Source organism: Magnolia sinica, chromosome 19 (assembly GCF_029962835.1).
Source record: "Magnolia sinica isolate HGM2019 chromosome 19, MsV1, whole genome shotgun sequence".
NCBI lineage: Eukaryota > Viridiplantae > Streptophyta > Magnoliopsida > Magnoliales > Magnoliaceae > Magnolia > Magnolia sinica.
The window spans coordinates 45,037,282-45,051,544 of NC_080591.1; the positions used below are offsets into that span (position 1 = coordinate 45,037,282).

Here is a 14,263-nt window from a genome sequence, read left to right on the forward strand (position 1 = left end):
AGACCTCTTGTAATGCCTCACCCTACCTTGCCTACAATATTTGGTTGAATTGGTTCATGTATTTTCTCTTTGGCCAAATTTATCACAAACTTTGAGAAGTATTACAAATATAAATTCTGGCCAGGTATTCCACATACTAGGTATTCTTGGAAGATGGAGAGGCGTATAAGGGACATAAAGATGCTCACTTTAATAGGGCCTTTAATAAATAGTATCATGAAAAAGAAAGATTAAATTATACTAATGTTGCTTTTGACTGATATCTCAAGCCATATCGTCCCAATTCTCCTCCTTTTCCGCACTATAACTGAGCTCTGACTTTGGTCATCGATACCAAAATTTCACCAGTGGTTGACCGATTCGTTACCATTGCTATTTGGTCAAATTTAAGTGGATGTTATTCTGACATTATGCAATTTTCTTTTACTTTCTTTTTTCCACATTAATTGCTTTATCAACTCCTCAGGCCGAGGTCTCTATTTCAGACATTCCGGTCGACGCTACCTAGTCTCTGACTGAAACACTTGAAGTTTTTGATTTAGAAAGACCACAAGTAATATTCGCCAATTAGTATATCAAATTGAAGGTCAAATCAAGAGAAGGTAATAATATGCTTGCCTCTTAAGTCCTCCAGTCTTCCTTTTTAATCAATAATCGTGTCACTCGCACCTAATCAGAATTAAGAAATTATGTAATCAGTCATGGCAACAACCGTATCTTCCATTCATCTTGCTTCTTCTTAAGAACCAACCGATTAAGTAATCACTCTTATTGATGAACATGGGATTGTTCTTCTAGATGAAGCAGAAACACTTGAATAAGAGATATCTTGACCAACTGAATTTGTCCCTGGTCAAGGTACAAAAATTCCAATGGTCGATGTCTCCACTCCTCTGGTCCCATTGGTCGATGGTTCTCATTCCTTGTCTTCTTCTTCAGAAGAACTGTTTCCTATAGAAGACAAATTATCTTCCTTCGATCATGCCTTCCCACGTGACATCTTGACAATTGAGTCTCCTTCGCCTTCATCAGAAATTCAGCAACTGTAGGAAGAATTATGAATCCTCATTCATTCTGGTATCACTGACATCATTGCATATCGATCAAGAGACTTAACTTTCTCATTCACTGATACCAAACTCTTACTCTATCGGATGAATCCTTGTGGGTCAAGCTACCTACACTTTATGAGTTTCTAAGCTTGATTTATGAACACCAGGATACAGTCACTGTGGTCAACAAACTTCAAACTGAGCATTCGGCCACCTCCCTCAAGATGACTACAATCATAGCTATTAGGGATAAACTTGTTGTAGTATACAACACCTTGAAAGAGTTAGTTGCATACTTGACCAATCTAAAGACTCAAATTTCGGTCATGAAAGATAAACTGAGATTGCTAAAAGAAGAACACAAATCTTTGACTGAGTGTAGATATGTTTAGACGGATGAAATCAATCAACTAAGTGCCTTCATGTAAGAACCTAGTCCATTGATTGGTGAGATTGCACGTTTAGAAGCCAAAATCAAAGCTAATCTCCATTGATGGGAGGTCAATTTTTTATGGTTGAAGCTTCAAGAAGCAATTGCATCTTTCTCGTCTTTCAATTTTTGATGGCTTTGTACTTGTCAACTATTAGTCTTGTAACTTCTTTTTCTTTCATACAATCGATCAGAAAACTTGCTCATCAATTGTGTTATTTGTCTTTAATATTTAGCAATTTTCTCCTATGTGCATAATTGTATGAATAACAAGTTATTCATGAGAAGTCGTGCACCCGTTTGTTTCCTCTCCTCAAGAAACGTTTCATACAATTAATGAGCCACTTCAACTAACATGACACCCCATCTTTGCGTGTGATTGTTCATCCTAAATGCTTATTTAAAGGAATCTTTCATGGGTATTCCTTTGCACACCCAAATTTCCTTTCTTCTCATCTTTAAGCATTCATTTTTTTCCAATGGTTGTTGCATCCATGCCAGTTGTAGATCAAGCTCAAAGGTTTCTGAGAGAAATCTTCGCCACAGATATCGTAACTTTTGCTCATTCCACCCTTCAATATAACATTTATCCATTCATTTGCGACCTTCGTTTCACCGATCAAGCCTAAATATTGCATATTTATCCTATTAATTGCATTAGTTTCCATATATTCAAGTACTAAATTGATATAATTAGATATGCTTTTGACACACGATGCCGTTTTGGATCCAAGGTTGAATACATACTTAAATGGATGATTTAAAGCTTCAAAGTAGATATCATCATTAAGTCTTTGGATAAACAGAGTTTTGTCAATACCTATTTGAAAGTTATGACTAAGTAAAAATTTAGTCAATTTTTCATACCATGCTCCAAGGGTTTATTTTAAACCATAAAATGCCTTTTTAAGACAGTATACAGGATCAGGAAGTTTGAAATCTTTAAAACCTTTTGGTTGTTCAACGTAAACTTCCTTATTTAGGTCACCATTTAAAAAAAAACACTTTTAACATCCATTTGATATATTTTTAAATTGTGTAACAAGCAATGGAAATAAATATCCTGATAAAGTCAAGGTGAGAAACTGACGCGAATGTTTCATCATAGGCAATACCTTCTATTTGAGTATAACCTTGCACAGCCAGTTATGCCTTATTTCTAATAATGTTTTCAAGTTCATCAGATTTATTTTTAAAAATCCATTTGGTTCCAATCACATGTTTATCAGATGGTCTGGGGACAAAATATCGTACATCATTTCTTACAAACTGGTTCAGTTCATCTTGCATAGTCATGATCCAACTTTCATCAGCTAGTGCTTCATTTACATTAGTCGGTTCTATCTAGGAAGTAAAACAAGAATGATTGCAAACATTTTCTAGATATCTTTTAGTTTGAACACCAGTATTAGGGTTACCAAATATTTGATCAGTCGGATGTTCTTTGACTAACCTTAACTCAGTAATATCTGATTTAGATGATGGTTCAGATTGATTAATCACAACAATATCAGTATCACCATCATCTTGGTCAAGTCTGGGATTGATTGGTTGATCATCAATTACAACAATTATTGATTATTGAATCACCCCAGTTCTTTTACTTAAAACACGATATGCTCGACTGTTTAAAGCATATCCTAGAAAAATTCCCTCATCTCTTTTTGCATCGAACTTACCCAAATTTTCTTGCTCATGTAAAATATAGCATTTGCTGTCAAAAGTACGAAAATATTTAACACTAGGCTTTTTTTAAAACCATAATTCATAAGCTGTTTTATTTTTTCCTGCTCTTATGTAAATATGGTTAATTATATAGCATGCAATATTTACAGCTTCAGCCCATAAATATTTAGGCAACTTCATGCTATTTATTATTACACTAGCCATTTCTTGTAGAACTCTATTTTTTCTATAAGCAACTCCATTTTACTGAGGTGTTTTTAGAGTAGAAAATTCATGTAATATGCCATGGTCGTTACAATATTTCTCAAAATTAATATTCTCAAATTTAGTTCCGTGATCACTTCTTATTCTGATCATAGATAATTCCTTTTCAGTCTGGATGCATTTTATAAGCTTTTTGACTTCGTTAAGAGCATCCAACTTTTCTATTAAAAAGGCTACCCATAAGTATATAGTTTAATCATCAATGACAACTAGAAAATATTTCTTTTCACCTCTACTATCAGTTCTAGTTGGTTCGACTAAGTCCATGTAGAGAAGTTGAAGAAGTCTTGTAGTGGCTAAGGAGTTCACTTTCTTGTGACTACTCCTAATTTACTTGCCTACTTGACAAGCACCACATATTTTGTTTTCTTTCATTTTTAGCCTGGGTAAGCCATGCAAGTGATCTCTTTTGCTCAATTTATATAGATCTCTATAGTTTACATGTCCAAGACGTTGGTGCCATAATTCAGTTTCATCTGTTTGGACTATGTAACAGGAATGATTTGTTAAGCAAGATTCATCAATGATATAACAATTTTCAGACATTCTGCGACCATTTAATATCACATGTCCTTTATTATTCATCATCTCACATCTATGATAAGAAAATTTCATATTATGATTATTGTCACAAATTTGAGATATGGTTAGGACATTATGTTTTAAACCTTCAACATATAATACATTTTCAAAGATAGGTAAGTTGGAAAGTTGTACAATACCTTTGCCGATGATCTTACAGTTGGTAACATCTCCGAATGTAACTGATCCGCCATTGATCTTGTTGATATTTGAGAGAATGGATTTATCACCTGTCATGTGTCTAGAACATCTACTATCCAAATATCATCTTGAATGACTACTTGCTTTGAAAGTTGTGTAGATAATAAGACACTTAACTTTTGGAACCCATTTCATAAGAGTTCTAGGCTTAGGAGGGTCTCTTACTTTTCGTCATGTTTGAGAGTTAGGATTTCTCCTAATTTTGTTTACTCCATTCTTACCCGAGTTGGATTTCAATAGCTCTTGAAGCATGTCCACAATATTATTAGCAAGATGAGCATTTCTATTATCACTCTTTTGATATCTGTGGTTGTTGGCGAATGTTTTTACATTAGAGGATTTTTGTAAGGGTTTTGTATTTTTCAAGTTATTATTTTTATAGTTTAACTCTTTTAGAGTTTCTGCTTTAGAGTTTGAGAATTCTCTTTTTATAAAGGTAGGAGCAAGATTCTTAGACATTGTTATATCTAATATAGCCAAGTCCAGATTTGTCACCATATCGACAAGATAAAGTTAGTAGTTTTTCAAGTTTATGGCCTCCTTGGGTATATTTCTAAGTATCCTTTGAACTCTAAAGTGAACAAACTTCATTTTTCAATTTCTCATTTTCATATTTAAGATTTTGCAATTTAGAAATTTTAAGACTTGAAAGTAATTTTGATTTTTCAAAACAATCAGAAAAATGAGAATTTTCCAAAACAACCTTTTCAAGTTCTAATTGTAATTCGGCACATTGTTCTTTTTGAATTTTTAATTTAGCCGCAATCTTACAACTTTTTCTGTATAGGACATCATATACTATTTGAAGAATGTCTTCATTTTCAGAATCACTTCCGGGAGTTTCATAATTAGATGTTTCACAATCATCTTAATAAGTAATTCTGGCTATAGTCATAAAGGCATTAATATCTTTTACATTTTCATATTCTAATTTATCAGTTTTTGAATTGCTTTTAGATTCTTATAATTCATCATAAGTGACAATTATGCATTTTCTTCTCAATTTATCCTTTTTAGGAAATTTTGAAACGAGAAGCCTAAATTCAGAACAGTTGAAGCATTAGGTGTCTTTAGATTTAGATTTCCAATAGTTTGAGTTTCCTTTTCTTTTATTAAATGGTTTTTGAAAATCACTTCTTTTCTTGTTTTTGAAAATTCTATAAAATTTCTTTGCCAACATAACTATATCGTCCTCATTTTCCTTTTCATTTAAATTAAAACTGTTTGATTTAGATTTAGAAGATTTAATGGCAATCGACTTGTTCTTAGGAGCTTTGAAATTTTTCTCATAAGTTTGAAGAGATCCAACCAAATCCTCAACCTTCAATATATTAGTATCCCTCAATTCCTATATAACATTAACTTTAAAATGAAACCTATCAGGAAATGATTGCAGTATTTTCGCACAAACCTTACTTTCAAGCATGCTTTCATCAATACCTCACATAAAATTGACTATGCCATTCAATTTTGTGTAGAAGATCATGAATGACTAATTCTTTCATATGGATTTCCTCAATTTTGGTTGTGAGGATTTGGATATTAGACTTTTTCACAGTATGGGTTCCTTCATGTGTCATTTCAAATATATCACAAGCTTGTTTCGCTGTATCACACGAAATGATTCTTTTGAATTCATTTGGTGATAGAGCACGAGTTATACTATTCAAGGCTTTAGCATTTGCACTACTTTCGCTTTTCTGAGTAGTCTTCTAAAAACCATAAGCAATTTCTTTCATGGACGTAGTTCCATTCTCAGCTACTACTTCCATCATAGGAGGGATCCATTGAGTCACATTGGCTTGCCACACTCTTTCATCAATGGATTTGAGGAAGATCCTCATCCCGACTTTCCAATATGAATAATTTGAGTCATCAAAGGGAGGTGGCTTAGAAATTATTAAACTCTCGAAATTTAACATCTTACAGCTCTGGATCTAGCTATAGGAGGTAAATCCCAAAAGGAGCAACCTTGCTTTGATACCACTTGAAAGATGAGCTACAAATGTCTTTTTTTTTTTTTTTTTTTTTTTTGGGGGTGAAAGAAATAATTCATAAGACAACCTTCACATATTATTTTAGGTAGGATAACCTTATTTCACGACATCCTTGAAATTAATATTTCAAAACAGAAAAAGGATAGAGAATCAAATAAAACAATCACCACAAATGCACAAGGGGTTATAGTGGTTCCATGTTTAACACACACTTACTCCACTCCCAAAATACTACCCTTATAATTTTGGCTTTCTAGTATATCAAGGTTTTCACAGGTTTACCTTATAAATCTTTTATAGTTCTTGTGATTTTCACGGGCTTACTATAATAAAACCCTCTTTTGTGATTTTCATGGGCCTACCACAAATCAACTCAAATGAGATTTTTGAGCTATCTTAACAAACCCAAATGAAATAAAATAATAGCAATACTTGTCTTCAGAAGACAGCGTCGCTTTGAAGATGTAGTCGAGGCTTCGAGTAGTGATCTTCTTTCTCGTGAGTCGGTGATGTAGTATATGCTTAACCAAAAACAATATAGGGATATAATGTTTCTCAAAGAATATAAACCCTAACTGCTGCAAATTCAATTCTTTATTTCCACGTAAGCACAAAATTAATGGATGGTAAGCCCACGTCAATATTCCATTTAACCCATCATTCAAGTAGCCACTAGGTGGAGGGTCCATTATAATCACAATCAATCAAATTACACCCCAAGTTTGGGTGTACATATATAAGTAGGGTTCTCCACTGATAGATGTAGCAATTTAAGTTCCATAAGCAATCTATAAGTAATCCACAAGCATGAAAAGATATACAAGTACACCATATAAATGTTCGTACAAGATAAATGTGAGCATATAATTTGACAATTAGATTCAATAACTAGAACAAGTAATCATGAATTAGATATATCATAGTTAAAATTAAAATGAAAACTATCACTTAAGCAAACAGGAAAGTGAAAAGCTCAAGGGAAAGAAATCATCACCTTACGAGTCGAATTGCCTATAATGTCGTTAAGCAGTGTGTGCGCCATTAGACCCGGATCCTCAGCGGAAGTTAGATGTGGCCCAACTCAATGTCCAGTGAGTTAACTCATGAGGATGAGTAGAGTCAACAACTTGATTCTGTTGAGTCGACTCAATAACTCAACTCTTTTCTCTGCCCTCTTTCATCCTCTCCTTCTCCCTCTTTTCTCAGGCCCACACATCCAGCAAGGTTGCTAGATTAAGCTAGATCCAACTGAGTCGAGTAAGTCAGCCACTCGACGTGAACTGCACCCCGACTAGCAGCCAGATCCACTCCCCTCACTCTCTTCTTTCATTTTGGAAGGACTCGGACCCATACACTAGTAGGGTTGCTGGCGCCTAGACCGGTCTCAACATACTGAACTCGGTTGGGTCGAGTTGGTGCAACACACACACCATCTCTCTCTCTCTCTCTCTCTCTCTCTCTCTCTCTCTCTCTTTTCTTGACCCACAAACCCTGACCCCATAAACCGCTGGACCCAACTGCCTCTAACGAAACAAGTCGACCCGACAGTGAGTTGAATCAAGCTCCCATGGCGACTCCTTAGTAACAACGTATCCCTTCAAAATGATGCTACTGGAGGGCTTTTACCTACTTCACGAAGTTAGGAGGAGAGAGGAAACAAAGATCTGTTGGCATTTTTCCAATGGGTTTGAGCTTGGAAGATGGGGGTCGGGTCCTTGTAAGAGGCGGGAAAGAGTTGTTTTCTCTCCCCCTTACTCTCTTTTCACTCTCACTTCCTCTCTTTCTCTCTGTCTACAGAGCCTCTGGGCTCATCCTAACCTAGCCCAATACAAGCCGGCTGGGTCGATTCGGTGTAGTGCGACACCGAGTTCAGCACCCGCACCCGCACTTTTCCCTCTCCCTTTCTCATTCTCTTTCCTTATGTTTCTCTCCCTGTTTTTTCAGTGGGAATCCAGAGACTAACGTGGGCCTTATAAAGGGCTAGGGCTGGTTTTAGGATCGCATCTTGTGGTCATTAATTCACGCCATAGCGCTTGGATAGGGTGGTTGCACCCACTGATTCTATTTGCACGGTGGTGACCCATCACGTGAGTGGATTCCCACCACCATGGCCCATGAGATGAGTGCCTTGGATAAAAAATTGGGGCCCACATTATCATTGTGGGTTTTCGATTGGACGGAGAAGATGACACCATCTCCCATGGAGAATTTTCATCCAGGGTTTATCAAGGAGATCTGCACCATTTGGATGGACCGAATGGGCTCATTGATTGATGTGAGGCCAACCATTCCCATCAGTAGTAGTGAACGGGCGAAACCCATCCGTAACTATTTTATCGTGCGAAGGGAGTATTTTTCAGGAAGTTAGTTACCCTAACGGCTAGCTTTAGGGTTGCCCTAACTTGTGCGGCCAAGATTGATTAGTGAAGCTTCGGTGGGAGGCTTGGATCGAGCTAGCGCATGCTTCTCGAAGAGGAAAGCATCCCACCACCTTTCGTCTAACAGGGTGTTCCTCCTTCCTCGGCACTAGACGAAGGGTTGAGATGATCCCCCAACGAGCGGCTGAGATTCGTGGAAGGAGGACCTTTGCGTGGATCGCCAACATAAAGAGTAGGAAATGGAAATGGGGCACTGCACCCCCGATTGCGCCAGAATTCGTGACTTGTCATGCGTGGTCCAGATCGTGTAACATGCAAGGGTTGGTTTAGAATCCTTGTCCGATCACAATGGATGGTTTGATTTGTTTATTGTGGTGATTGAAGTCCTAGAGTAGGTGTCTCTGAAGTTATGATGGACCATCATGAGAACAATCAAATGGATAGTTTGATATATGGGGGATTACTTTCGATGGTCGGATTTAGACTATAATAAAGGTGAATGTTCAAGTAAGCTAGGTTAGTATTCATATTAAGTTAGGTTACACGGTAACACTGGAATACTAAAAAGTACGGGGTGTTACAATCTACCCCCCTTATAGAGAATTTCGTCCTCGAAATTCTGTACTTTTACTATTAATGGGAATGACAATATATTTTATGGTGTCTCTATGCATTCACTAGTTTTCCCACTTAATTTACTTGAATGCATAACTGCTCACGATTGACTACCAGAATAGGGGGTCCTTACAATCTATCCCTCTTAAAGAAAATTTTGCCCTTGAGATTTGATAATGTATGCCCAATTATTATAGTATTTACTAGGATTACAAGTTCATTTAAGTAACAACTAATAATAATATTATATCTTTATTTTTTTTCCTTTACTTTTAATGATAGTTCCCCACCATCTAATAGTGTAAGACAATTTTCTATTGTCTGTGATCGGGCTAACACAAATAGATGGTTGTAGTAGGTTTGAGCTGATACATTGATCCTCTGCCTGTGCAAAATAATGGATTTACTAGTATCATTCTCTAATCCCGATAAATCTCGATCCATTACTTAATCAGAGCATTGAGATCATTGAGATTTGTTAGGATTTAGAATTTGAGTCAAATCGTGTATATTTCGCTTAAACATGATTCCATTAGTCCACGATCTTAATTATTCTAGAATACTGGGAATTATCATAAAATTTTATACCCTCATGGAGGATAAGTCTATGTGGCCCGTGACGCTTCCACTGCACACTCTGATTACCTAATGCATTACCTAAGATTTCATGACCAAGATTTTTACATGAAATTTGAGTTTGAAAATTTCTAAGTTCACATAGGATTTCAAATTTAGTCCCGATATGCTCAACTTAGGGTTGAAAATTTACCCAAAATTTTATAACTTCGCATTTAATTAGTTTTAATCGCTGGAATTTGTGGAAAATATTGTTCCTAACAAATGAGATGTCTTAGGTGATTCAAAGTACAATTTTCAGCATGATTCCTTAAATTTTAGGGAGTACTTATGCTTGATCTAACGTATGATATGGTGGGTAAGGAATTTCCTACGATGCCTAAGTTCATTTCATATGTTGGATATTGTGATGGTGTTATCTCTAACTAATGGAATTTAAGGAAAGTTCACATCTTAGATTTCTAAAAAATTTTCTTTTAGAAGTCATGTACAAGGAATGTCCTTGTCTAATTATTATTATTATTTTTATACATCATAGTGGGTATTTGTTCTCTCGTGGTACCCAGATTTAGTTTTTAAGTTCAAACAACTATTCTATTAGTTTACAAGAGAACCAAAGTTTTTGTTTCTAAATTTAGATGACTAAACCTAAAATGTTCAAAGGGGCCTAAGGTTTTAAGTTTCTAAGTTCTCAACCTTCCCTAATTCTAAGGAAATTTCATACACATCCGAATGGTTATCCTAATAATTTCTAGGGGAACCTAAGTTTTGTTTCTAAGTTATACTATTATCAAACAATTTGCTAGGGAACCTAAATTTGGGTCTTTATGTTTCCAACAATTTTCTAATTCTAGGGAAGATTCACTTATGTTCAAATGTCTAATTTCAAACATCCTAACTTAAGACATTTAAGGTTTGTATAAACTTCTTTCCCAATGCCTGGTTTGTCTACACTCCACTCTGATACCACCTTGTAACGCCCCAGTTTTGGAAACTGGAGTATACGACTCGTTTTCCGAAAGCCCGAGTGTTAACCTTTATAGATAGCTAAATTTCAATTATATATGTTTTTTCTTTTCTCAGAATTAGCAGCTTAGCGAAAGATTAACAAATCAAGCATAAAGGAAATCACATATACATTTAGAATATACGAGCGGCTACCCAAATAGCTTATACAAACCAATGTTTCAGTACTTACAATTACAAAATAAAATAATATAGCATATGAAACAAATTAAATTGCAACTAGTCTTGAACTGTAAAATCATGCAGTTTCTCTTGGCAAATATAGCCATGCATCCCTAACAATTGTACCCTGTTCCTCATTAATCTGATAATGAATATCATTTAAGCCACCTACACTACCTATACTGTTATATATTCGATGAATGAGTAGCCAAATCAGTATGAATTCCCCACAAGATTACACACCATCACATTAGTTAAGTATAGCTAAACAAGAAATCATACAAAACAATCCAAATGTAATCTTATTAAATGCATGAATGCGTGAATGCACATCAACTAAGGATGCTCATCTAGTTGACTTTTGAGGGACACCCATGCACGTGGCTGGCCACCAGCGAAAGTACATCTCGTACATGCAGAGTGACCAAGTTCACCAAAAGTGAGTGATAGTCAATGGTCTAGGAGCTAGCTGTAACGCCCTGAAATTCGGGGGTCGAGCATAACTCAGCTCCCGAGTTTCAGAACATTACTTATGCAACATATTTAATGATGGATGTATGTTGTCTGTATGAGTACATAAACCATGGAATAGATTAAGCCAAACTGCAAACATAATTCAGGGATAATTGATAGACGCAAGCGGAAGACTTAAAGAAATATAAGTGTACATGTGTGAGCCCCTGAAATACGTATATATACCACGTCATATTACAAGTGTTTCTATCCAAAAATACAAGCATTAAAAGACATTATCTATTCCCAAAAGAAATCTCAGAATCCCACGCATCAGGACACGGCTCACAAGAACCCGCCTGAAAACTGCATGAAAGAAAATGCAGCCTCATCATCCTCGATCTCCTGCTCTGCCTCAGAGGTCGCATCAATATCTGCATCTAAGACAGAGTCTGGTGGGTGTTTAAACATCGTCCTAGAACGTGGGAGTGAGTGATCAACTCAGTGGAACAATAAAGCAAAGGTTAACATGTTATTAATTCAATCAAGCAGTAATGATAAAGCAGAACAATCAAACATGTCCTAAGTACTCTTATTAATGCAAGGATGTATGTAGAATGATGCATGTCCTGGCTGGTACACCCTCAACGTCTTCATCTTACGTTACGCATGACATCACCTCAAGTGCTCCACCTCTTCCAGGCACATGCAATGCGGTGCATGAACATGATTACCAAGTTGTTATTAGTCATTTTCATACAACAGGATTGGGAAGCTAAGGTACCTTCCTCATATCAATTTTCAAACAGTGATCCATTATAGGGTCGTCAGTCCTAGACATCTCATACGATCATATGGTTTTAGGTCGCTGCAAAGGGCTCATCACCAATTAATGCACACCTATCATACCTTTATTACTACAATAAGGCTCGTTACCTCAATGCGGTATCCAGGTATGCTCGAGGTCACTACAAAGGGCTCGTCACCAATCAATGCAGGCCGACAGCACGAATATAGTGTCCCATACCACCATAATCGGCTCACGAGTTTGGTTGCTCACTGGTCACTACGGGGAGGCTCGTCACCCCAGCGTAGGCCGACAGCTCGACCACGGTGTCCCATACCACTATGTCCGGCTCATGAGTCTTAGCGGATCAAGGTACAACAGTTAATAGGATTTCATCGGTAAGTTTGGTACCTTAGATTCAAACAATAGCGTCCATACATGGTGAACATACATCGAACAATCGGGTTACTTAACGAACTCGACTAGCACGAGCGCACGTTGGGTTGATCGACATAGAGTGCGCAAACACTCCGTGTGGCCAACCCACTGCCGACAACTCTAATACGACTCGGGTTCATCAAATCACGTCCTTTGTGACGAAAACAACCTCCTCCACAATCTCAAGGCCGATTACCGATTTCCTGGACTATTCATAGTCCCAAACACATTCCATTACAACAGATATGCATATAGAACTTAGAACAGTAATGGAACAATAATTCAAATCATATAGTATGTGAGTATTTGCAGAATATCAACTTAACATGGGTTTACACATAAGTAATGCTTGAAGTTAAACAACAAAGGATGTGACTTGCATGTGGTAAATCATACACATCAATAGGAGTGTTGAGAATCGCTTCTCAACGTCCACAATTAGGTTAACATATCACCCTTTAGACCATTTAGACATTTCTACAAACACTTAGAATACATAGTTCAACATACATGAGGCATGTTGAAATACACGCATTTGGACAATTCCTTTTACCAAGGAGTTGTCACACATACAATTAGCATAGGTACACAACAGATAATCATGGCAAACACAGGTTCATATTTTATACATACACGGTACTTCCTACATACACATAGAATACACAAATCTCAATATATCACATGCATATCAGGAACGCAAAATAAACATAGCATTTGGCATGTGAAATCTCATCCATAACAAGAATAAACTATTCACTGGCATTGAAAGCCTTGAAAATCATAACCTATACGATTAAATTCCGCACCTTAAACCAGAAATAGAGCACCGAACTGATTCAGACGATATGTCTTCATCAACGGCGACTAGACAACCTAAGGCAAGAATAGAAATGAGCTACAACAACACATAAACCATTCTAAGCTCTAAAACAGATTAGGTTTAGGTTAACTTACCCAAGGATGAACTTAGAATCATCGAAATAACGATTCAAAAGTGATGGTTTAAGGATGTAGAGCAACAGGAAAGAATCTAAGATGATTCACCAACTTCTCTCTCACTTACTCTCTCTTTTCCTCTCTCTTTCTTAGCTAGGGTTAGGAAATTCGTATGGAAAAGAGAGTGAGGGTTTTAAGGTCTATATATAGGCCTAACATTGATGAAAACAACCCCAAGGCCAAGGTATACTTAGGTTATAACCAAAACAAGCCTCTCTCGATCCAACGGAACACTTCCGGTGGGCCTTTTTCCACATGCGGTCGGACTTAAGCTCACTGACCATGGATCTAGGTCAGGCTGAGTTTTCGTACCGGTCGGATCTTCAGATCAGCCGTGGCGGACCACACTCAATTTAACGGTCACCGAAACTCGATCAAGTCCACAAGCACTATGACATGCCTGGGCCACCTTCCCTGATCCGAGGGTGAAATTGGGTCAGAATCCAACGGTCAGATTGCTTAAAATCATCGCGCAAGCGACACGACTCAGATTTCATAAAATCATGTTTAATCGCTCACCGTTCTCACACTCTTCACTCCAGACTCAATCAAATTGACCCAGAACATCATCTGGACTTGATTTTTGAGGTGATGGTCAAGCCCAACATGGTGAGCACAAC

General features: G+C 36.8%; 1 protein-coding gene across 6 annotated transcripts in view; it reads left to right on the forward strand.

Annotated features, from left to right (window-relative positions):
- LOC131234877 (uncharacterized) overlaps nt 1–14,263 on the forward strand; it is a 57,415-nt gene that overhangs the window by 5,619 nt on the left and 37,533 nt on the right. Inside the window, exon 3 of one of the 6 annotated variants that reach the window (XR_009165821.1) lies at nt 3,929–4,294. The exons of 1 other annotated variant lie outside the window; for it this stretch is intronic. Coding sequence is in view for 1 of the 5 variants with exons in the window: in XM_058231866.1 (XP_058087849.1) it covers nt 467–519 (53 nt within the window). In the remaining 4 variants the exon portion in view is untranslated. 4 more of the 6 variants (XR_009165819.1, XR_009165820.1, XR_009165823.1 and 1 more) reach the window with 4 other exon arrangements.